The following is a 23,645-nucleotide window of genomic DNA, read 5'->3' on the forward strand; positions in this document are numbered from 1 at the left end:
AAAACTGACTGGGGAAAATAAATAAAAAGTGGCTGAACTGTTACACCAGCTGTGTCTTGAGAAGGATTTAATGTTCTTTTTCAGCTCATTAGAGATCTGAATGTTTTGCAGATTGTTCAATATTTTATACCAAGTCGCCACGACAGTCTGTGGATGGTCCATGTAAACATTTACATAATTAGTCTAGACTTACAGTAGCCAGCGTTTATAAAGCTGATCTGAGCATGTCTGGGTTTTTGGCAGCCCAGCCGTCAATTGCTCTCAGGCCTGGCCGACCTTTTCTGCCCTATGTTATTGCCGGTCCACCCCTTTAATTAGCCGAGTGGTCTGTTGGCTCTCTGCAGCCTCCATTAGGATTAGAGCGACCTCGAGTGTGATTGTTGGAAGTCCTTTGTCTGTGGGAGCTCCTCCGGTGCAGCAAAGTGCTCAGCAAAGCTGAACACGTTGCCAGTAAGTGTGGGTGACCCATGGCGAATTTTACTTTCTGGTCCATTTTGGAAGGACAAAGGAGATGGAGAACTCGGTCAGGTGAAGGGTCACTAATGAACCCAGTCCTCATTTAAATAGAATAAAGGTGAGAGTGCACAGTGCTGTGATTAATAACCCTCCTACGTATCGAAGTATTTACGGTGCCTGTGCGTTGGAAGTGTCCACAATGTGCACCGTATTTGGGATAAGGAACAGCAGGGCACCTCAGCACGATATCCCGTTCTTATATTTTCGATTGGAATGTGTTGAAACTGGAACAGTCATATCGAGCTGATTAAATGACTGGAGAACAGAGGGTTAATGAGCAGGAGCTTTAAGTACACAAAGTGCTCTGTTCAAGGCTGCCTTTCCATCAGGCGCAAGGTACCCTGCTCCGTGCGTTTGCTCCTGAACAGCTGGGCTGTTTGCACTCTGCTCGCAGCTCCCCGCTATCTCCAGAATCTTCTCCGGAAATCTAATTTAGCTTTTCTGCCCCCCCCCCCCCCAAATACACCTCCCTCTTCCACCTCTCCCTCCCTCCCTCCCTCAATGTGCTGCTCTTTCTGTTGCTCAGCTAATATCAGGCAGTATTTAAGCATTGTTCTCTGGCATGTCCCATTTTCTCTTTTGTTGCTGATTGCAGGTGTATGGATAATCTCCCCCCAAAAAACCACAACGCCCAGAAAGTTGCTTAATGCGAGGGGGTTTGCCGTTCAATCAGCTGAGGACAGGACCATGGCCGTGCATCTTGCCCCTGAACCAGCTTTCAGCTTACTTATGGTAAGCGATTCTGCTGAACTGACAAGATATTCTACACCAGTGTGATTGCAAAAGCCTGTTGAAAGATTTGTCTTCTCCCCTCGGTAACGCTTCAGATTTGTCATGTGTGTGGCGTGAGTGGATGCTTCATTTCTATTTCAGACCGAGCTGAAATTTTATGGCGCTAAGGTATAAATAAGTAAGCAAAGGCCCTGCATTGATCAGGGTTTTCTAACTGAGGAAGATGTCATATTCCCCAGGGGAGTGCACCGTTATACATCCTCGACTGGCTGGGTTCATTAGGCATGCTCAGTAAGCTGTGTAAAATATATGCTGTGTAACAAGAATATTCCCAGCAATTACAGCGCACTGCCACAATTCTCCAGCCACCAACCCACGTGGCTGGAAAGGTTTTGTTCAAATTTTTGGGGGACAGTCGAAAATTTCTATGATTGTGCTTTTCGTTGGCGTGCGTGTGTGGAGGTTTTTGAAACAAGCAACGTAATATTGAGTGATGTCGGGGCTAGGAAGTGACATGTGCGCATTGCGTACGCTGGTGACTAATGAATTATCCCTTTGTTTTGTTCGAAGAACTTCTCAATTGTCTTACTGATGAACAAAATAAAGACTGAGATTCTGTTTATTTAAGGGACAAGTAATTACTACGGCCTGTGACAGCGCAGGTCCAGAATGGGGCAGCCACGTGCGATCAGGCAATATGTCTGTGTTGACTTGAATATCTCCTTCAACGAGGCTGATGTTAAAAGCACAATTGAGTATACTCCGGGCAATATTGATATTTTCTTGCATTCAAACCGACAGCCTCTCTTTCTGCTCATCATTCTCTCGTGACGTCACGAGAGAGGAAATAAAGAACGTTAAACTGTGGAATAAATTTGGTTCGAATTCTCCTCTCCTCAGCTGACAGATGTTGAAACAGGGCCAGATGTGTGTGGGGGAGCTTGTTGTTATGTCAGATCACGGTGGAGGTTAGGGATGGCGATAAACTACTTGTTCACAAGGCGCCTGTTGATGCCACCCTCGAACCCCACAGAGCGCCAACGAGTGGGATGGGACCAATTGCTTTGTACGATGCTGAGGCTTTTGGGGCGACAGTTGGACCAATAAAAAAAGAAAGCCCAGTAGAATTCAGCATTACAGTAAGAGGTCTGACAATAACGAGGCACTTATTAAATTGCCATCTGCTCCTGCCCACAACAGCTGCAGAGCCGATAGACGGTGCTGATTTATTGTTTGATTTTTACAGACTTTGTGGTGTTCAGCAGCAGGAATCTGTGACAGTGTAGGTGTCTGGAGTGTTTACAATTCCCTCCCAAACGCCCGAGAAACAAGTTCAAAGCTCTTCACACAATGTGGGCGCCGCAGAGGTCCGCGTGGCTTCATCATGCATTGACAAAGGAGGGCGAAAAAAACTAAAACAAAAGGCTTTTGACTTTCCCCTCCAGTTTCCATATTCAGCACTGAATGTGGAATGTGTGACGCTAGTCCACCTAGGCACGCAGTTCCGATTGGCAAAGGTTTTCCTGCTACTGCGTCCTTCCTCATGGAAGAGATGTGGAATGACACGGGGCTGACAGTGCGCTTTAACTAGAGACCGACACACAAACTAGGTAAAGGGAGACCAGTTAGAGTGCAAATTGAAAATGTGATCCAGACACTACAATATTCAACAGTCAGGCCTCAAGGGAAGGTTCATATTATCATTCAAATGAATATGTGACAATTATTTTTTAGTCGTTGCTACTTTCTAAATGTTTCTGTCTTCCTCTGTTTTGCATTCTATTTAAATTAGGGGCCAGTTGTGAACCCCTCCCTGGTCCATCAATAATGTTGGGAAAAGGAGGAGGGTTTAAGATTGTGCCATACTGGATGTGATTTGCTCTACATTGCAGCCCCCCGCCATCATCAGTCACCTGATTTCAGGTATTGGAATCTCGCCCAACCCGCGAGGGTGGCGTTTAACTCAGATTACATCAAGGGGGCACACACTGGCGAATTCGAACACTAACACCCACACGCCATCAAAACCTCACACATATGAGTACAAACAAACTCCTCACGGGCATAGGGCAGCATTTAGCAGCCACGTTAGCCGCAGGCGGGAAGCCCGTCGTGGCCGCTGAATCTCGCGAGAGAACAAAAACGGGATTTGCGCCAGAGGATGGCGGTCTTCCCAGGCCCGCCCCGATGATGCGACCAGGACGCCCAGGAAGGGCGCGGACCACATTTTCATGAATTTGAATCCATTACCGGATACTTAGTGCGGTTGACGTCGCATCTTCACCCCTCATCGAATCTCCCCACTCCCCAGGCGTGACGTCACGCTGGCGTGAATTACTGCTGCTTTTCAAAAACAGAAACCAGGCCATGACCTCCGAGAGGGAGGGAGGAGGTGAGGACCACGGTCTCCACTGAGCATCAGGCAGACCAAGGGGGTCAGAGGCCACTGGCCAACTCTGGAGAGGTGGGGCCATCGGGGGGAGAAGGGTCTCGGGGTTCTGGGGGGGTAGGGGGGGCAGGCAAGGTCAGGGGCTTGGAGAGAAGAGGGTCAGGGGATGTGAAAGAAAGGAGAGGGCATCTACCTGCACATCTTTGGCCTGTGGGAGGAAACCGCAGCACCCGGAGGAAACCCACGCACACACGGGGAGGATGTGCAGACTCCGCACAGACAGTGACCCAAGGCCGGAATCGAACCTGGGACCCTGGGGCTAACCACTGTGCCGTCGTTCCTCCCCATAATGCTGCACTAGCAGGGCAGGGTGGGGACAAGGGTGGTGTGGGTGGTCCTAAAGCCTGCTGTTTAAATGAGCACTATAAATTCTATGATTCTCTATGTCCTGGGAAGAAAGACAAAGGGAATGTAAATGGAGATGATCAAGGCTGAGAAGGGAGCTGGTAGTGGCACAAACAGAGATCAGAATGTGTTAATGGCAGAACAGAGCTACAGTAAGAAGTCTTATAACACCAGGTTATATTCAGCTCCTGACCTCATTACAAACATGGACAAAAGAGCTGAATGCCAGAGATGAGGTGAGAGTGACTGCCCTTGACATCAAGGCAGCATTTGACCGAGTGTGGCATCAAGGAGCCCGAGCTAAACTGGAGTCAATGGGAATCAGGGGGAAAACTCTCCGCTGGCTGGAGTCATACCCGGCACAAAGGAAGATGGTTGTGGTGGTTGGAGGGTAATCATTTCACCTCCAGGACATCACTGCAGGAGTTCCTCAGGTTAGTGTCCTAGGCCCAACCATCTTCAGCTGCTTCATCAATGACCTTTTTTCCATCATCAGGTCAGACGTGGGGATGTTCGCTGATGACCGCACAATGTTCAGCACCATTCACGACTCCTCAGACACTGAAGCAGCCCACATGCAAATACAGCAAGAACTGGACAATATCCAGGCTTGGGCTGAGAAGTAGCAAGTTACATTCACACCACACAATTTCCAGGCAGTGAGCATCTCCAATAAGAGACCAGCCATACACATAGTGTGGCTACAGGGGCAGGTCATATGCTCGGGACCCTGCAACGAGTAACACTCTTCCTGATTCCCTAACGTCAGAAGTGCAATGGAATAACCTCCACTTGCCTGGATGAGTGCAGCTCCAAAAACATTCAGGAAACTTGACAGCATTCTGAACCAAGCAGGCCATTTGATTGTCACCCCATCAGAAACATTCACTCCCTCCACCACTGCGTAACAGTAGCGTCTGTAGGTACCATCTACAAGATGTGCTGCAGAAGTCACAAAGGTTCCTGAGACAGCACCTTCTAAACCCAGGTCCACCTTGAAGGACAAGGGCAGCAAACACATGGGAACACCACCACCTGGAAGTTCCCCTCCCAAGTTGGCGGCACAGTGGTTAGCACTGACTAGTGATCCAGAGACCCAGGGTAACGCTCTGGGGCCCCGGGTTCGAATCACACCCTGGCAGAAGGTGAAATTTGAATTCAATAAAATCTGGAATTAAAAGTCTAAAGGTGACCATGAAACCAATTGCCGATCGTGGTAAAAACCCGTGTGGTTCACTAATGTCCTACAGGGAAGGAAATCCGCCGTCCTTACCCGGTCTGGTCTACACGTGACTCCAGACCCACACAGTGATGCGGTTGACTCTTCAATTTCCCCCCCCTCTGAAACGGCCGAGCAAGCCACTCCGTTCAAGGACAATTAGGGATGGGCAACAAATGCTGGCCCCGCCCAGCGACGCCCACATCCCGAGAACGAATAGAAAAGAACGGGTTGTATGTCCTCTTGAGAGAATGGCCGAAAATCCAAGAAAATCCAATTCTTCTCCTGCCTGTTCTTGAAAAGAAATCTGTTCACGTGGCAGTGACACTGAATAAACACCAATATTGCAGTAATAAAACCTTTCATTTCCTGGTGATTATCACATTACAATATTCATTTAATCAAGCTCTATACAATGTGAAGCAATCCCTCTTGTCTGGATGCTTTGTCCTTTTTGCTCCTCATTTTGCTCCTTAATAGAACATAGAACATAGAAAAATACAGCACAGAACAGGCGCTTCGGCCCACAATGTTGTGCCGAACCTTTGTCCTAGATTAATCATAGATTATCATAGAATTTACAGTGCAGAAGGAGGCCATTCGGCCCATTGAGTCTGCACTGGCTCTTGGAAAGAGCACCCTACCCAAGGTCAACACCTCCGCCCAACACTAAGGGCAATTTTGGACACTGAGGGCAATTTATCATGGCCAATCCACCTAACCTGCACATCTTTGGACTGTGGGAGGAAACCGGAGCACCCGGAGGAAACCCACGCACACACGGGGAGGATGTGCACACTCCGCACAGACAGTGACCCAAGCCGGAATCGAACCTGGAACCCTGGAGCTGTGAAGCAATTGTGCTATCCACAATGCTACCGTGCTGCCCTTAAGAACAAATTAATCTACAAAGAACAAATTAATCTTAATATCGAACCTCTTCCCTCCTGCACTCATCTTCAATTGTCAATACTTTTTCTTTCTTTCTGCAGGTACTACCATTATTGTAGCAGTCTGTGTTACATCATCAAATGAATTGGCCTCTCCCAAGCCTGTTTTATTAGCCAAACAAAGGCCATATATCCAAAAGATTACCATTTCCTTTGTATGACCCGGCTTATATTTGCTTTGTCACTATAGAGTTCTAAACAGTGCATAGTTGGTGAATGGGCTAATGGAAGTGTCATAGCTTGGCAGAGGGGGCCATAAGAATTGTTAGGATGGGGGGGGGGGGCTGTGAGAGGCCATAAGGGTTGTATCGGGGAACAGAACTTGGCATTGCATGCATGAGGATGGGGGGCATGAGGGTCAATAGGGATCGGTGAGGAGGCATACCTTGACAACGGGCTCTAACAGGGCCTTGTGAACTTATCATTAAAAGCTCAGCTCGTACTGACCATGGTTCTTGTCATCTCTGTATCAAGGCTCATTGAAAAGCTGGCCCAACTCCATGGAAATTGTGGAGGGCTAGAAAATGTCTATCCTGACCAGGATGGGAATGCAGGGTGCAAGCCGACCACTTAAACCAGCTTGCACCCTTTAAACCCCAAAAATCAGAAACCCTGGGAATTTGGTCAGGAATCCTGGAATCAGTTGCTGGCTGTCATTGTTAAAGGGCTCGGTGACAATCCAGACCATGTTTCAGCCCGATGATAACCCCTCATCAGAACACGTTTGTTTCATTTTGATGCACTGCGTTGGTGAGACTGAATTATCTCATTGTAGCTGGAGCGACTCATTTATAGTGTTTGGACTGTGAGTGTAGGACTTCAGGTTAAAATTAACCAGTCTTGTGAATATGAGATGACAATGATATTTTACCTCGCAGATTACTCTGTATGTGATTACCATTCCAATTTGGAGCAATCAATACTATCAATTTCTACCTTTCAATAGAGCTGAATGAATAACAAGGTTTGAATATTACTGAAAAGAGAGATGTTGCCAAAGTGTTTTGCCTTGCATTCATCAGGAAAAACACAAGAATGGCAAATTTGAAATGACCACAGCAATTTATACTGCAGGAGGAAAGAGTACTGATTACTTCGCAAGTTGACTCTTGATTGGTTGAGCCATTGCCATATAGAAGCTCCCAGGCAGTTCCTAAAAGGTACAATGTAGAGTTCGGGTCCCTCTGAATGAATGAATGTCACTTCTAGTCAAGAGTAAATGAACCACGTTATGAGCTCAACTGGTTGTATTAAATAGGTTGTTAGCGTAGCTGTTGGCGCACTCGGGATTGTTCAACAATTGCTGCCCAATAACAATTACACCCAACAGTAGATTTTTTTGCGGGGGTTTTGCGAGCACGGGCTGGTTGAGTACGGTCTACTCGGCCTGTTACGAGCAACCGAATCAACATGCTGCGTTATTTCATCAGCTGATTGCTGTATGTCCGGCCTAGGTAGCTGGCATCACACCAGCAATGAAATTCATAAACCATGTTGCTCAATTATGTGGTAGGAAGAACGTCCTTTTGGATCGGTGGCAGCCCCCTATTAGTGGGAACTTCCAGTCATGTAGCTATATTTGGAACTGGATAAAGGTTGCTAAGAACTTATGAAATGGGGGCAGGATTAGGCTTTTTGTCCAACCCAAGCCTGTTGCACCATTCACTAAGACCATGACTGATCTGATATTGGCCTCACCTCCATTTTCCTGCCTGTCTCCTTAACCTTTGACCCCCCCCCCCCCCCCATTGTTCAAGAATCTGACGATCTCAGGCTCGAGTATATTCAATGACCCAGCCTTCACTGCCGCCTGGGCTGGAGAATCTCCGAGTTTAACGACCCTCTGAAAGACAAAATCCATTCTCCACCGTAAATGGGTGACCTCTTATCCCGAAAATCTGTCCCCTGGGTCTAGGCCCCCCCCCCCCATGAGGGAAACACCCATACAGCATTAGGAATGGCACAGGTAGAAATGACCAGTTGCCAACTGTGCGGAACATGACGGTCCTTGGTCTTCTGGAAATTAGCCAGAGAATGTATCTAATTGAAAAGTATATTGTGAGGGGGAATTGATTTTTCTAGACTAACCCCTTAATGGGGGCAGGAGGAATCTCAATTGCGCCAAGTGCAACCAACGGTCAAACAGGATTAACTTTGTAGTCTACAGAATCATTCCACATTCCCGGCTTCCTTTTAAGACAAGTGCTTATCCCAAATTGGTCATTGTGTTTCAAGGGAATTGCAGCTGGCCTTAATCAGGGCCTGGGAAAGTCTAATCTGTATATTCGACATGTAGAGAACACAAGAGGGACCATTTCTAACTGTTCAGTATAAAGCAACATTAGAAGAACATAAGAAATAGGAGGACCTGGGGCTCTTCAAGCCTGCCCCGCCATCCATAATACCCTGGCCATAACTTCGACCATAACTTTCCCGCACTAACTTCCTGACCTTTAATTCCCCCACTATCCAAAAACCAATCTTGAATATACTCAACAGCTGAACATCCACAGTTCTCTGGGATAAAGAATTCCACAAAGGTTCCCAACCCTTTGGGTAGTGAAATGTGGATGGCAATGGAGAGAACTGTGGATTACAATAAAAACATATTTTTCTTAATGCACTAAATATTCGTTTCCCAGTAACTTCCCTCCAGAAGCGGCAGTTCCTTCAATGTGGGAAATGTGCTCCGATTGCTAATCGTAGCTTCGATTGGTTTTGCATTGTTGCATCGGCACATTAAGATCGAGGTCAAATGGGACATTTAATATTTGCAGACAGCTGCCACGAGCAGTGAATTCTCATTCCCACCACCCATCTCCTGGCGGCTGTTCAGGGCCTGGACACTGGCATTCAGGTGTCGCATCAACTTTAAACCCTGTCTACAACAAGAATGATTCAAAACTAACAAATGTATCCTGCCACGAATTGTGACTGAACATGTGCAGGGAGAAAATAACATTAAAAAGGCATTTATAAATCCTATATAGAAATCTCTCGTGTTGGAGGTTTATCAGCATCTGAGAGATGGAGGCTGTTTAACATTCTTTATTACAAATGGCCGAATTGATACCTTTCAAACTTGCGTGATGTGGTAAAGAGGAGGCTGAGAGTCAATGAACATTGTTTCGGACTTTCTCAGTTGCAGGGTGGATATTATTTCTTGTTTTTATTCATTGCGCTGCCTGTGTTAAGAGCACATCACATATCCCTTTAATTAAGAACAATACAGCACAGGAGCAGGCCCTTCGGCCCTCCAAGCCTGTACCAGTCTGTTATAACCTGCCTACTTACGATTGGCTGGGGACTAATGACTATCCCACAATCCTATGGGAGTATGAACTTCCCCAATGAGGGGGGCGGAGAAACTCCTAGTATAAATAAGCTGGCCAGTTCAGGAACCAGCAGGAAGGAGAAGGTAGCAAGGGAAGTTACTGTTATGTATAATATTGTTATAGTAAATAAACGTTATTATTTTGTATCCTTAACACTCGTGCTGGATTCTTCGTGGCCCTTACAAAACTGGCGACGAAGGTAAAAGTGAATAGCTGTCTACACTGCTGAAGCCACCTCCCTGGATTTTTGTTGGATACAGGTTGGAAGTTGTTTTCTATTATACCATGCCTCTGTACGGACGTTTGGATGTTTTTGATGCTGCGCTGGAAAGCTGGAACCAGTACACACAACGGATGCGTTACTATTTCCGGGTAAACAATATCACTGAAAACGAGCGCCAGGTGGTCATATTGCTCACCGCCTGCGGGCCGCATACGTTTGGGGTGATTAGGAGCCTTACGTACCCAGCTGCGCCGGACACCAAAACGTTTGACGAACTTGTGAATATAGTGGGGCAACACTTTAACCCAACCCCGTCCACGATAGTCCAGCGTTACCGGTTTAATACCGCTGAGAGGACCCCTGGAGAATCCCTTGCCGATTTTTTTATCCAGGCTACGCGGGATTGCGGAATACTGTGACTATGGTGAGACCTTGTCAGAAATGTTACGTGACCATTTGGTTTGCGGTATTAACAATGCAGCAACCCAGAGAAAGTTGTTAGCGGAGCCAACATTGACTTTTCAACAGGCAATACAAATAGTCTTGTCCCGAGAGAGCGCAGAGCGAGGAGTACAGGCGCTACAGGGAATGGAAGTGCATGCCTTGGGGCGCAACCCTTTCCGCCCAAAAACGTCACCCCGCACTCCTGCGGTACCTTGGGCGAGGCAACGACCGGACCGACGCCAGTGGCCATCGGACATTCCTCCCCGAAGGGAGCCTTCTCCAGAGCCAATGGATGAGGAGCCATGTCCGTGTCAGACTTGTAGGAGCCGACCCCGTCGCGGACCCCAGTCCTGGGGACGCCAGAGGCGCCGTCGTTCCGACCGAAACTGGGACCAGCCCAGGGACCATAACTGGGACCAGCCCAGAGGCCGTACCTTCCATGTGGATGAACCTGCGGCGACCACTCCTGAGGATGTGGAGACGGAGGACAACTGCCTACAGCTGCATTGTGTGGCAGCTCCCCGTGTGGCCCCCATTAAGGTGACAGTACGGGTCAATGGCCACCCGCTGGAGATGGAGTTGGATACTGGCGCAGCAGTCTCCGTGATCGCCCAGAGGACATTCGACCGCATCAAGCAGGGTACACAGACCCTTACATTAACTGACTCACAGGCCAGGTTGGCCACCTACACGGGGGAACCACTGGACATTGCAGGAACTACAATGACCCCTGTTGTCTATGGACGCCAGGAGGGGCGTTTCCCACTTATCGTAGTGCGTGGCCTTGGGCCCAGCCTGTTGGGTCGGGACTGGTTGCGCCATTTGCGGTTGCAATGGCAGCACATCCTCCAAACAGTTTCTGGAGGGTTGACTGAGGTGCTAGGACGATACCCAGAGGTATTCCAGCCGGGTTTGGGGAAAATAAAAGGGGCCGTAGCCCGTATCCAAGTTGAACCAGGAGCCACGCCGCGCTATTTCCGGGCGCGCCCAGTGCCTTACGCTTTGCTCGAGAAGGTAGAAGGGGAGCTCACTCGTTTGGAGAGTTTGGGTATTATCAGGCCCGTCCGTTTTGCTGACTGGGCAGCACCAATTGTACCAGTAATGAAGCCAGATGCCACAGTTCGCTTGTGTGGCGACTATAAACTTACAGTGAATACAGTTTCCCGACTCGACCGATACCCAATGCCTCGCATAGAGGATCTCTACGCGAAACCTGCAGGTGGACTCTCATTCACAAAATTAGATATGAGTCACGCCTACCTGCAGTTGGAGCTGGACCCTGCCTCCCGACCATATGTAACAATTAACACACACTGGGGCCTGTATGAATATACACGGTTGCCCTTTGGAGTATCCTCTGCCTGCGCAATTTTTCAACGTGTTATGGAGGGCATTTTGAGAGGTTTACCACGTGTGGCTGTCTACCTAGATGACGTGTTGATTACGGGACCGAATGGAGATAGAGACGCTGACATGACGGAGGCAGCAGACTCTGACTCCGAGATGGAGACACAGGATGAATCAGAGGGGGAATCCTCGGGTCCACAGGCCGTGGATGTACAACCGCGCCGTTCATCACGGAAGCGCCGGTCTCCATCTCGTTACACGCCGCCTGATCCAGCGCCGCGTGCAAATGGCGTCCGGCCTGCGGCCAAACGAGTTCGACGCCTTCCTTCGCCAGGGTCTTCGGTGGATTCCTTGGACTTTGGGGGGGAGGGATGTTATAACCTGCCTACTTACGATTGGCTGGGGACTAATGACTATCCCACAATCCTATGGGAGTATGAACTTCCCCAATGAGGGGGGCGGAGAAACTCCTAGTATAAATAAGCTGGCCAGTTCAGGAACCAGCAGGAAGGAGAAGGTAGCAAGGGAAGTTACTGTTATGTATATATTATAGTAAATAAACGTTATTATTTTGTATCCTTAAAACTCGTGCTGGATTCTTCGTGGCCCTTACAAAACAGTCATGATACCAACCTTGGCCAAAACCCTTAGCACTTCCTCGTACCGTATCCCATCCCATGGGCACAGTGGTTAGCACTGCATCCTCACAGCTCCAGGGTCCCGGGTTCAATTCCGGCCTTGGGTGACTGCCTGTGCAGAGTCTGCACGTTCTCCCTGTGTCTGCGTGGGTTTCCTCTGGGTGCTCCAGTTTCCTCCCACAGTCCAAAGATGTGCAGGTTAGGTGGATTGGCCATGATAAATTGCCCCTTAGTGTCCAAAAGGTTAGGTTGGGTTACGGGGATAGGGTGGAGGTGTGGGCTTTAGTCAGGTGCTCTTTCCAATGGCCGGTGCAGACCCGATGGGCCGAATGGCCTCCTTTTGCACTGTAAATTCTATGATCCATGTATTTGTCGAGATGCCTTTTGAACACCGTTAATGTATCTGCTTCCACAACCTCCCCTGGCAACGCGTTCCAGACACTCACCACCCTCTGCGTAAAAAACCTGCCTCGCACATCTCCTCTAAACTTTGCCCCACGGACCTTAAACCTATGCCCCCTGCTGACTGACACCTCCACCCTGGGAAAGAGTGCCTGCCCATCCACTCTAACCATGCCCCATATAATCTTGTAGACCTCTATCAGGTCACCCCTCAACCTCCATCTTTCTAATGAAAACAGTCCGAGTCTATTCAGCCTCTCCGCGTAGCTAACACCCTCCAGGCCAGGCAACGTCCTGATAAACTGTAATTGTAATTGTAATTGTCCTGATGTCATTGCAAATCCAATCAAAGATTGCCGTTAGATACGCGGGGGGTGCATTTTCTCCATTAATTCTTCATTACTTGGAGTTTAGTGTTCCACTTTGACAATAGGAAAGCCAGAAGTGATGCAGCTGGGTAAAAACTGCATTGATTGGTGAAAATGCTTCCTGTATTAACTCTTACAACAGGTGATGTCATCTAACCAGCCACATCAGACCACAAGTAACATGAATCATGGGTCTTTGCCTTGGGGAGCTGGGCTGAATAATATAAAACGTGCATTGCGAACGGGATTAGCAGCCCATTACACTTGTAGTGAGCCCTGCACTATGAGAACAATGAGATAGGAATTGAGAGTAACAATACGCATTGTGGTTGTGTCATTAGGTAAATGTAAATTTTCAGTAATCTATTCAACAGGAAAGCATAGTTTAGGTTTTGATGCATTAGCAGAAACAGACATCACTGGGCGACAGAGTGTCCACGCCGTTGGAAACGCCGTTGCGTTTCACGATGACGTGAACGGGCCGCTGGGAGTACCGATTCTCGCCCCTAAAGGGGGCCAGCACGGCGCTGGAGTGGTTCACGCTGCTCCAGCCTCCCATCCCGACGCGAACCGTGCGCCGCGGAATCCGCACATGAGCAGTGGCGCCGGCGCCAACGCATGCATGCACGGTGGCCTCCCCCAACACGCCGCCCTGGATGCAACACGGCGCGGGGGTTCAGGGGCCGGCGCGGAAGAAATTGGCCCCGGGAGCGAGAGGCCGGCCCGCCGATCGGTGGGCCCTGATCGCGGGCCAGGCCCCATCGGGGAGCCCCCCCCCCCGGGGTCGGAGCCCCCCCGACCCTGAGTTTCCGCCAGCTGCGACCAGATGTGGACGGCGCCGGCGGGATCTCTGCCTCCCGGGCCGAGAATCGGTGGCCCAGCCGCGTACAGCGGCCCGCGACTGATGCCGCGCCAATGGCCCCGTGCCGGCATCGGGGAGGCGTGGCCCGGTTGCGGGGATTCTCCCAGCCCGGCCCCGGGCTGGGAGAATCACGCCCCACTGTGTCTGAGAAGTTCTGGACGCAAGTGACTATTGCTTTGCTTTGCATCCAGACAAGGGATCGCTTTCACTTGAGGTGAGCAGCTGTGCATTGTAGCACTAATAGGCTAAGTACTACCATTTGTTAGAAATACATGGTTCAGAATGATTTAGACATTGATGAGCTTCCTTCATGATGTACTTAAGACCCCTGAATGGTAGATTGGTTAGTAATGATCTTTGTCACTGCCCAGGGTCCTCGGATTGAAGTTCTTTAAAACAATGGGAAAAAGCTACAAACAAACTCCTGTAATAGCTGATCTGTAGCTCAGCTATCTGTACTTTTCCTTTGGGGCCTAAACCCTATTGAGATACAAATTGGAAAGACGGTGTAAGAAGACACATTGAAGTGATGTTCTAAGATAATGGTTAGCAGTGAAACATTTAACATGCTTGGCTGCAATTTTTCTGTCCTTTGTTTAATACCGGGTGTGAGCGTAAATGGGTTAATGTCATGCTAAAATAGCAGAGAGATCAATTTAGATAAACACATTAGGTGTTCATTATTATCCTATAATGTAGTTTTGAGCTGATAAAATTGTACTTGTATCGTTAATTCGCCTGCTAGCAAACACATCCCAGTTTTTTTAATAAGAAGCTTATTAATAAAAATCAAATCTCGGTTCTGGGAAGCCAATTGAATCAAATTATTCAAACATTAAATTCTTCAAATGCCCTTAACAATCTTTCTGGATAGTTATTACTATAAACCTGTGAGTGTTGAACTGATGTATGAGTGTTCCCCAAATGCTGTCTCCACTCGACTGAAAATGGACATTTTAATTATTGTAAGTCAGCCTCCTATTGATGCAACTAAGGTTGCGTTGAGTATGTCTAACTCCATTCAGCTATATTGTTCTCATGCTTGTTAAACACTTCTCATGGAGAATGACTGAGCCGATTTTTAATTGGAACATACGTGCAAGTGGTTCTGTGGTCTGTTTAGAAGAGAATGCACACTATTCACTCACTCAAATGTTATTTCCAAACAAAGTTGCATTGGCCAGTGGGCAGGAGGAACATTGACATTTTCACTGCTAGGGAGCTCAGCTGCAGACCCAAATGGTTTGTGCCTTTAGGTGACCCAACTAACTTAGGGTGACTCACTGCAGTTTGTCTTGTCCTATTTATTCCGTGTGAGGAGTCAATAATAAGTCAACGATCCCTAATAGAACAGCAGAACATGTCTCAGAACACACATTATACCAGGTTTCTGGGGAGTGAATTATTTGGGAGGGGTGAGGAGGTCGGCTTTTGATGCAACATTGTTGCACTGGAGACTTTTGGGAGGCTGAATAATGATTTTTCATTGCATTGTGAGAATTTATCGGTAATCAGTGCATATCTTCTTGCTTTTGTCATTTGTGAACTGCACTAAAGTTTGTTCATTTACTGAGTGGAAAAGCAAAAGGTTCTTTCACACTTGGCAGATATGGGGCGGGGTTCTCTGACCCCCCGAAAATTTGGCCGGGGCAGGAATCGCGCCGCGCCGGTCGATGCCCCCCCCCCCGGGCGATTCTCCGGCCCGCGATGGGCCGAAGTCCCACTGCTGTCATGCCAATCCCGCCGGCGTGAATCAAACCACCTACCTTACTGGCGGGACTGGTGGCGCGGGCGGACTCCGGGGTTCCCGCCACTCCATCCCGCCGGGACCCCCCGCCCCGCCCGGTAGGGGAGAATCCCGCCCATGATGTGAATAATGTCAATCCATCACAAATAACCTGCAGATAGACTTTGAGATGTTTTGAACAAGTGAACTTCCAAACACGATTATTCTTTCCCCAGTTTATCCTCAGTTAGCAAATGCGCTTGAAGAGCAGAGGCGTGATTGAGTTGTAGAAAACCTATTCTCGTGTTGCATTGTCCTGGAGCTTGAATCTTCAAGTAAATGTTAAATTCATGGACTCACTAAGGACAGCTTCTGCAAAGACCCACTCCCTGCCCAGTGACGCAGTTGAAGCTACCATGTTGAATGTTTTTAAGGCAAAGATAGATTTTTGAACAGTGAAGGAATTAAGGGTTACGGTGAGCGGGCGGGTAAGTGGAGCTGAGTCCACAAAAAGATCAGCCATGATCTAATTGAATGGCGGAGCAGGCTCGAGGGGCCAGATGGCCGACTCCTGCTCCTAGTTCTCATGTTCTTATTTCTAGTGAGTTTGAGGACCACAAGGCTTAAGAATTCTTGGCATGCTTCCAGTTAATTTTTATTCAGGTGCTGGGGATGGGATAGCAGCAGCCTGTTTAGCACAGGGCTAAATAGCTGGCTTTGAAAGCAGACCAAGGCAGGCCAGCAGCACGGTTCAATTCCCATACCAGCCTCCCCGAACAGGCGCCGGAGTGTGGCGACTAGGGGCTTTTCACAGTAACTTCATTGAAGCCTACTTGTGGCAATAAGCGATTTTCATTTCATTGCATTTCATTTCAATAGAGGGGATCTGAAAAGGAGTCATTCCAGTCTGAGAGTATTGATATTGTACAAAACAGATTTACCGTGCCTGAACTCGCCACAAGGTAGAAATTCAGTGTGGATCCTTGACGCCTGTCTGACTTAGTATCGGACCACACACTGTATTTATTCAGTAAGACATGGGGTAAGAGGGTAACTTTGTGTGGTGTAAAGAATGCTACATTCATTCATGGGATGTGGACGTTAGTGGCAAGACCCATCTCCTCGAGAAGGAGCTGGGAATGAAACTTTCTTGGCAGCTGCCTTAATAAAAGCAAATTACTGCGGGTGCTGGAATCTGAAACCAAAGAGAAAATGCTGGAAAATCTCAGCAGGTCTGGCAGCATCTGTAGGGAGAGAAAAGAGCGAACGTTTCGAGTCCAGGTGGCCCTTTGTTAAAGTTTTGTCAAAGTGTCATCTGGACTCGAAACGTTGGCTCTTTTCCCTCCCTACAGATGCTGCCAGACCTGCTGAGATTTTCCAGCATTTTCTCTTTGGCAGCTGCCTTGCTGGACCATTTCAGACGGCATTTAAGAGTCAACCATGTCATTGTGAATCTGGAGTCAAATGTGCGCAGACTGGATAAAGGCGGCAAAACACCTTCCTTAAGTGAAGCTGTTGGGTTTTCACAACATAAATTGAGACCCTAGTTCAGCCGCAGCTGGGAGTATTGTGTCCGGCTCTGGACTCCCCACTGTAGGAAGGGTTAAATGGTACTGGAGAGAGTGCAGAAAACATTCACAAAAATTGTTCCGGGAATGAGGGGCGGGATTCTCCGACGCCCCCGCCGGGCCGGAGAATCGCTGGGGGGCGGTGTGAATCCCGCCCCCGCCGGCTGCCGAATTCTCCGGCGCTGGGGTTTTGGCGGGGGCGGGAACCGCGCTGCGCCGGTCGGCGGCCGCAAGCAAGGCCCCCACCCCCCAGCGATTCTCCGGCCCGCGATGGGCCGAGTGGCCGCCCGTTTTCGGCCGGTCCAGCCGGCGTAAATCAAACCAGGTCCGTACCGGCGGGACCTGGCTCTGCGGGCGGCCTCCAGGGTCCTCGGGGCGCGGGGGGGGGGGGAATATGGCCCCGGGGGGGGGTGCCCCCATGGTGGCCTGGCCCGCGATCGTGGCCCACCGATCCGCAGGCGGGCCTGTGCCCTGGGGACACTCTTTCCCTCTACACCGGCTACTGTGGACCTCCGCCATGGCCGGTGCGGAGACGGACCTCCCTGCGCATGCGGCAACTCGCGTCGGCCGGCGGAGGCCCTTCCGCGCTGGTTGGCACGGCGCCAACCCCGCCGGCGCCGGCCTAGCCCCTGAAGGTGCGGAGGGTTCCGCACCTTCCGGGCGGCCCGACGCCGGAGTGGTTCACGCGCTCCTCGGCGCCGGGATCACCCGCCCCGCCGGGTAGGGGAGAATCCCGCCCGACGAGCTTCACCTGTGACGGCAGAGTGAAGAAGTTACAACTGATTTCTTTGGAGAGAAGAACGATGAGAGGAAATTTGGTCAAGGTACTCAATATCAGGAGGGGTCAGGACAGAGTAGGTCGAGAAAAATTGTTCCCACTCATGAAAAAAATCAAGAACGCGAGGGCACAGATTTACAGGAGTTGCCAAACTAAGTTAAAGTGATTTGAGGAGAAACATTTTTATGCAGCAGGTGTTTAAGGTTTGGAATGAACTGCCTGAGAGTGTGACGGAGGCAGGTTCAATTGAGGCATTCAAAACGGAATTAGACCTATCTGAAAAGGAAGAATGTACAGGGTGCGTACAAGAGGAAACATCCACCCTGCCTGTACCCCTCAGGACCTTTGATGGTATTGATCTTAAAGGTAACCTCTTAGTCTTCCAAACTCTAGTGGATACAAACCTAACCGTTCCTCATAAGACAACCCACCCATTCCTGGTATTTGTCCAGGAAATCTCCGAACTGCTCCTAACGCATTTAGATCATTCCTTAAAAAAGGAGACCTTTACTGTACGCAATGCCCCAGATGTGGTCTCACCAAGGCCCTGTACAGCTGAAGCATAATCTCTCTATTTTTTAAATCAATTCCCCTCACGGTAAACAATAACATTCCATTAGCTTTCCTAATTACTCGCTGTACCTGCATTCCAGCCTTTTGTGATTCATGCACTCAGACACCCAGATCCCTCTGCAGCTCACAGCTCCGCAATCTCTCACCATTTAGATAATAAGCGTTTTTATTCCTCCTGCCAAAATGGACAATTTCACTTCTGCCTACATTATGGGCAGAATTCTCCGCGACCCGGCGGGGCGGGCAACTCCAGCGGGAAGGAGCGGCATGAACCACTCCGGCGTCGGGCCGCCCCGAAGGTGCGGAATCCTCACATTCAGGGGCTAGGCCGGCGCCGGGGTGGTTTGCGCCGCGCCGGCTGGCGGGGAAGGGGCTTGGCGCCACGCCAATCTGCGCTGAAGGGTCTCTGCCGGCCAGCGCGAGTTGGCGCATGCGCGGAAGCGCCAGCGTGTACTGGCGTCATCCCAGAGCATGTGCAAGGGGGGGCGGGTTCATCTCCGCGTCGGCCATGGTGGAGGACCACAGTGGCCGACGCGGAAGAATAGAGTGCCCCCACGGCACATGCCCGCCCGCGGATCGGTGGGCCCCGATCATGGGCCAGGCCACCGTGGGGGCACCTCCCGGGGCCAGATCCCCCTGAGGACCCCGGAGGCCGCCCACACAGCCAGGTCCCGCCAGTAAGTACCTACTCTAATTTACGCCGGTGAAACCGGCTGAAAATGGGCGGCCACTCAGCCTATCGCGGGCCAGAGAATCGCCAGGGGGGCCGCTGCCAGCGACCGTCGTGATTCCCGCCTCGCCAGATCCCCGGTGCCGGAGAATTCGTCAGCCAGCGGGTGCGGGATTCACGCTGCCCCCCGCTGATTCTCCGACCCGGGGTGGGGGGGAGGTTGGAGAATCCCACCCTATACTCCATTTCCCAGATCTTTTCCCACCCACGTTTAACCTATCTATGTCCCTTTGTAGCCTCCATACATCCTCGTCACAATTTACTTTTCTAACTATGTGTTGTCAACAAATTTAGCAACCATATTTCAGTCCCTCCATCAAGTCATTTATATAAATTGTTAAAAGTTGAGATCCAGCACTGATCCCTGTGGCATAACGCTCGTCACATCCTGCCAACCAGAAAAAGATCCATTTATGCCAACTCTGTTTCCTGTTGACTAGTCAATCTTCTATCCATGCCTTTATGTTACTCCCGACACCATAAGCTTTTTATTTTCCTTAATAACCTTTGATGTGGCACCTTATCAAATGCCTTCTGGAAATCTAATTACAGTACATCTACCAGTTCCCCTTTATCCACAGCAGGTGTGGCTCCTTCAAAGAACTCCAATAAATTGGGTAAACATGATTTCCCTTTCACAAAACCATGTTGACTCTGCCTGATTACCTGGACTTCTTCCGAGGGCTCTGCTATGGCATCTTTAAGAATGGCTTCTAACATTTTCCCGATGCCAGATGTTGAATGAACTGGTCTGCAGTTTCCAGCTTTCTGTCTCCCGCACCTTTTGAATACAGGAGTTACATTTGCTATTTTCGAACCTAATGGAACATTCCTGAATCTCGGGAATTTAAAAACAGTGGTACGGGGTGACTTGCTCACTTGGAGGGCAGGTACAGACTCAGTGGGCCGAATGGCCTCCTTCTGTGCTGTGACAACTCTGTGATTCTGTGAAAGTGGTTACATCCTCACCCATCACCAATACCAGTTTTCTTTTACTCCAGGCTTTAGCTGAATTGACTGTTTTTAAATCGCACAGCTGCAATGGCAGGATTTGAACTCATGCCCCTAACACTCATTCGGGCCACCCCTCCAGGTTACTCGTCCAGTAACAACCACTGTACTGCCATAGCTATTTGTTCTTGTTGTTCTTGATGATAATTGGCTGACATTGAGCAAGGGTGACACAAATGAAAAGGCAATTCAGCAACAAAGGACAGTGAATGCTGGCTGATGCAGATGCTGGGCAACAAAATAACAGAGTTTGTGACGGATTTAATTTTTATAACCTGACAAGGGCAATCAAAATACCTTAAATCACACAGAGCACCACACCAGTATCCACCTGAGCTTTCGTAAGATTGTATTAAGACCACCGTTAGAAACTGACACTGCTCGTGTGCAGTAATTGTCACAGTTATTACCTGTTTTTCATTAGGACGTCACCGCTCTAGTTGCATTCTCACAATTATTTGCCCTCCCTGAACTTTTTGCACCTATTTTTTTTTACTTGAATTTTCCGACTCTGCTGTTTCCTCCATTATTGCAGCAACTGCACTCAAAAATATTTCATTGGCTTTAAAGGGTTTGGGGGCAACCCCTGATTATTTATAATGCTAGTCCTTTTCCCATATAAATTGAGGCCCGGGTTTTCACTGCAGAGTTGGGAACATTCCTGACGCCGATCTGATTTGGGAGAAAGTGCCCTGGTTGAGGGGGGGTGGCGGGGGCTTTTAACAAATGTAAGGCATGTTGCCACCTGGAAAATCAGCTGTAACCACAGAGACGGCCGAGGGCAGAGGCAGACTGTGAAAGATCAGCTTTGGTGACTTGGGACAGCAAAAAACAGCCCTCACCCCCGTACACACTCTGCATTAGGGGCTGTTTAGCACAGGGCTAAATCGCTGGCTTTGAAAGCAGGCCAGCAGCACGGTTCAATTCCTGTAACAGCCTCCCCGAACAGGTGCCGGAATGTGGCGACTAGGGGCTTTTCATAGTAACTTCATTTGAAGTCTACTTGTGACAATAAGCGATTTTCATTTTTCATTTCATTTTGCATTCATGCCAAGCTATGCTACCTCATGCCCCCCCCCACCCACTCACCCATTCCCATGGCTCTTCTCAGCCTTCATGACAACCCTTGCCCCTCTACCCACCTCAGGACTCTTAATAACCCCTATGCCACCCTAGTGCCAACTCATGCGAATCTATGTCACCTCATCTGTAGCACAGTGGTTAGCACTGTTGCTTCACAGCTCCAGGGTCCCAGGTTCGATTCCGGCTTGGGTCACTGTCTGTGCGGAGTCTGCAAATCCTCCCCGTGTCTGCGTGGGTTTCCTCCGGGTGCTCCGGTTTCCTCCCACAGTCCAAAGATGTGCAGGTTAGGTGGATTGGCCATGATAGATTGCCCTTAGTGTTCCAAATTGCCCTTAATGTTGGGTGGGGTTACTGGGTTATGGAGATAGGGTGGAGGTGTTGACCTTGGGTAGGGTGCTCTTTCCAAGAGCCGGCGCAGACCCGATGGGCCGAATGGCCTCCTTCTGCACTGTAAATCCTATTCTGAATTCTCCCTCTGTGTACCCGAACAGGTGCTAGAATGTGGCGACGAGGGTCTTTTCACAGTAACTTCATTGCCGTGTTAATGTAAACCTACTTGTGACACTAATAAAGATTATTATTATTATACTCTCCATCCCAAGCTATATCCTCCCACCCACCCTCCATGGCCCTTTATAGCCCCTGTTCCAACTTTCTGTAAACTCACACCAACATTTACTACCCAGCCACCACTCTTTTCCCTTGCACCATCCACCGCAGGTAGACCTCAGGAACCATGTTGAGATGAAATAAAATACAATGTTTTGGGTCTCAATTGATGACTTCACCATTGAATAAAAACTGTCATTGATAAAAAGCAATTCACTACATTTAAATTCCTTCAGTTACTTAATGATCAAAACAAGCATTTGTTTCAAGTACATAAACCCTTATAAAACAAGCATTTTTATTCATAGCCCAACATCAAAGACTTTACAACCACTTAAGACCATAAGACATAGGAGTGGAAGTAAGGCCATTCGGCCCATCAAGTCCACTCCACCATTCAATCATGGCTGATTTCAACTCCATTTACCCGTTCTCTCTCCATAGCCCTTAATTCCTCGAGAAATCAAGAATTTATCAATTTCTGTCTGAAAGACACTCAACGTCCCGGCCTCCACCGCCCTCTGTGGCAATGAATTCCACAGACCCACCACTCTCTGACTGAAGAAATTTCTCCTCATCTCTGTTCTAAAGTGACTCCCTTTTATTCTAAGGCTGTGCCCCAGGGTCCTAGTCTCCCCTGCTAATGGAAACAACTTCCCCACGTCCACCCTATCTAAGCCATTCATTATCTTGTAAGTTTCTATTAGATCTCCCCTCAACCTCCTAAACTCCAATGAATATAATCCCAGGATCCACAGACGTTCCTCAGTCTATCAATTGAGCTGGCAAATACCCCACTGTGATAAATATAGGTTACGAAATCTGTCAGATAACACGCATCCTATAATGATACCCATCAGGCTTATGTCAACAGACAAAGTGAAACAGCAAGCACTGATTTTTTTTAAACTGCAGACTTTTTTTTCCTTTTATAGGGCAAAAGATTTAAATACCGTGACAGCTTATCAGTTCCAAAATGTTTATTCATTTTTTACACACATTGATGTCTAATTCTAACAATCCCATAGGATAACTGACACCCCTCAAGGAGAACCTGACAATTAGGGGTCCCTGGACCTCTCGAAAGAAGTATGTTACTTCCCCAAAAGGGCACACTCCCTCTTCAAAGAACTTTTGTAAGTTTAGACCTTCTCCTGAAAAGTCTAAAGTCCACAAGTTGTGTTTTGGAATTCCCACTGATGGAAATTGTTTAAAGGCTGCTGCATGTTTACATGTTCTCCGGCCTCCGTTGTATAGTGCAACCTGCCCTCCATTCCTCCCAGTGGAAATGGTAGGTGCCGGGTCCAGGATTGGACTTCAGAAACCGGGGTTCTGGTACCTTTCCTAAGCTGGAGACTCCGTCCCTGTGAGAATTCAGGCCTAAGAATTCCACACACTAGATGCAGACCGCATTGCAATCACCCCTGACACGGTTTCTTTACAGAAAGTATTTTTAATTGTTTGAATCCAAATTTGCTCTGTTGCTTTTGGTGTCCTTTTTGTTTATAAATTTAGAGTGCCCAATTCATTTGTCCAATTAAGGGGCAATTTAGCGTGGCCAATCCACCTACCCTGCACATCTTTGGGTTGTGGGGACGAAACCCACGCAAACACGGGGAGAACGTGCAAACTCCACCCGGACAGTGTCCCAGAGCCGGGATCGAACCTGGGACCTCGGTGCCGTGAGGCTGCAGTGCTAACCACTGTGCCACCGTGCTGTCCCCTGGTGTCCTTTTT

At 48.9% G+C, this 23,645-nt stretch overlaps 1 protein-coding gene across 6 annotated transcripts in view; it reads left to right on the forward strand.

Moving 5' to 3' along the window:
- The window catches only part of frmd4a (FERM domain containing 4A), a 796,670-nt gene that overhangs the window by 55,080 nt on the left and 717,945 nt on the right, over positions 1-23,645 (forward strand). For 4 of the 6 annotated variants that reach the window (XM_072470969.1, XM_072470968.1, XM_072470963.1 and 1 more), the window contains one exon: positions 1,112-1,248. The exons of 1 other annotated variant lie outside the window; for it this stretch is intronic. In XM_072470969.1, the coding sequence (XP_072327070.1) occupies positions 1,204-1,248 (45 nt within the window). In that variant the 5' untranslated portion in view covers positions 1,112-1,203. Of the gene's footprint in view, positions 1-558; positions 575-1,111; positions 1,249-23,645 lie in introns of those variants that run through there. One more of the 6 variants, XM_072470970.1, reaches the window with a different exon arrangement.

Source organism: Scyliorhinus torazame, chromosome 13, assembly GCF_047496885.1.
Source record: "Scyliorhinus torazame isolate Kashiwa2021f chromosome 13, sScyTor2.1, whole genome shotgun sequence".
Taxonomy (NCBI): domain Eukaryota; kingdom Metazoa; phylum Chordata; class Chondrichthyes; order Carcharhiniformes; family Scyliorhinidae; genus Scyliorhinus; species Scyliorhinus torazame.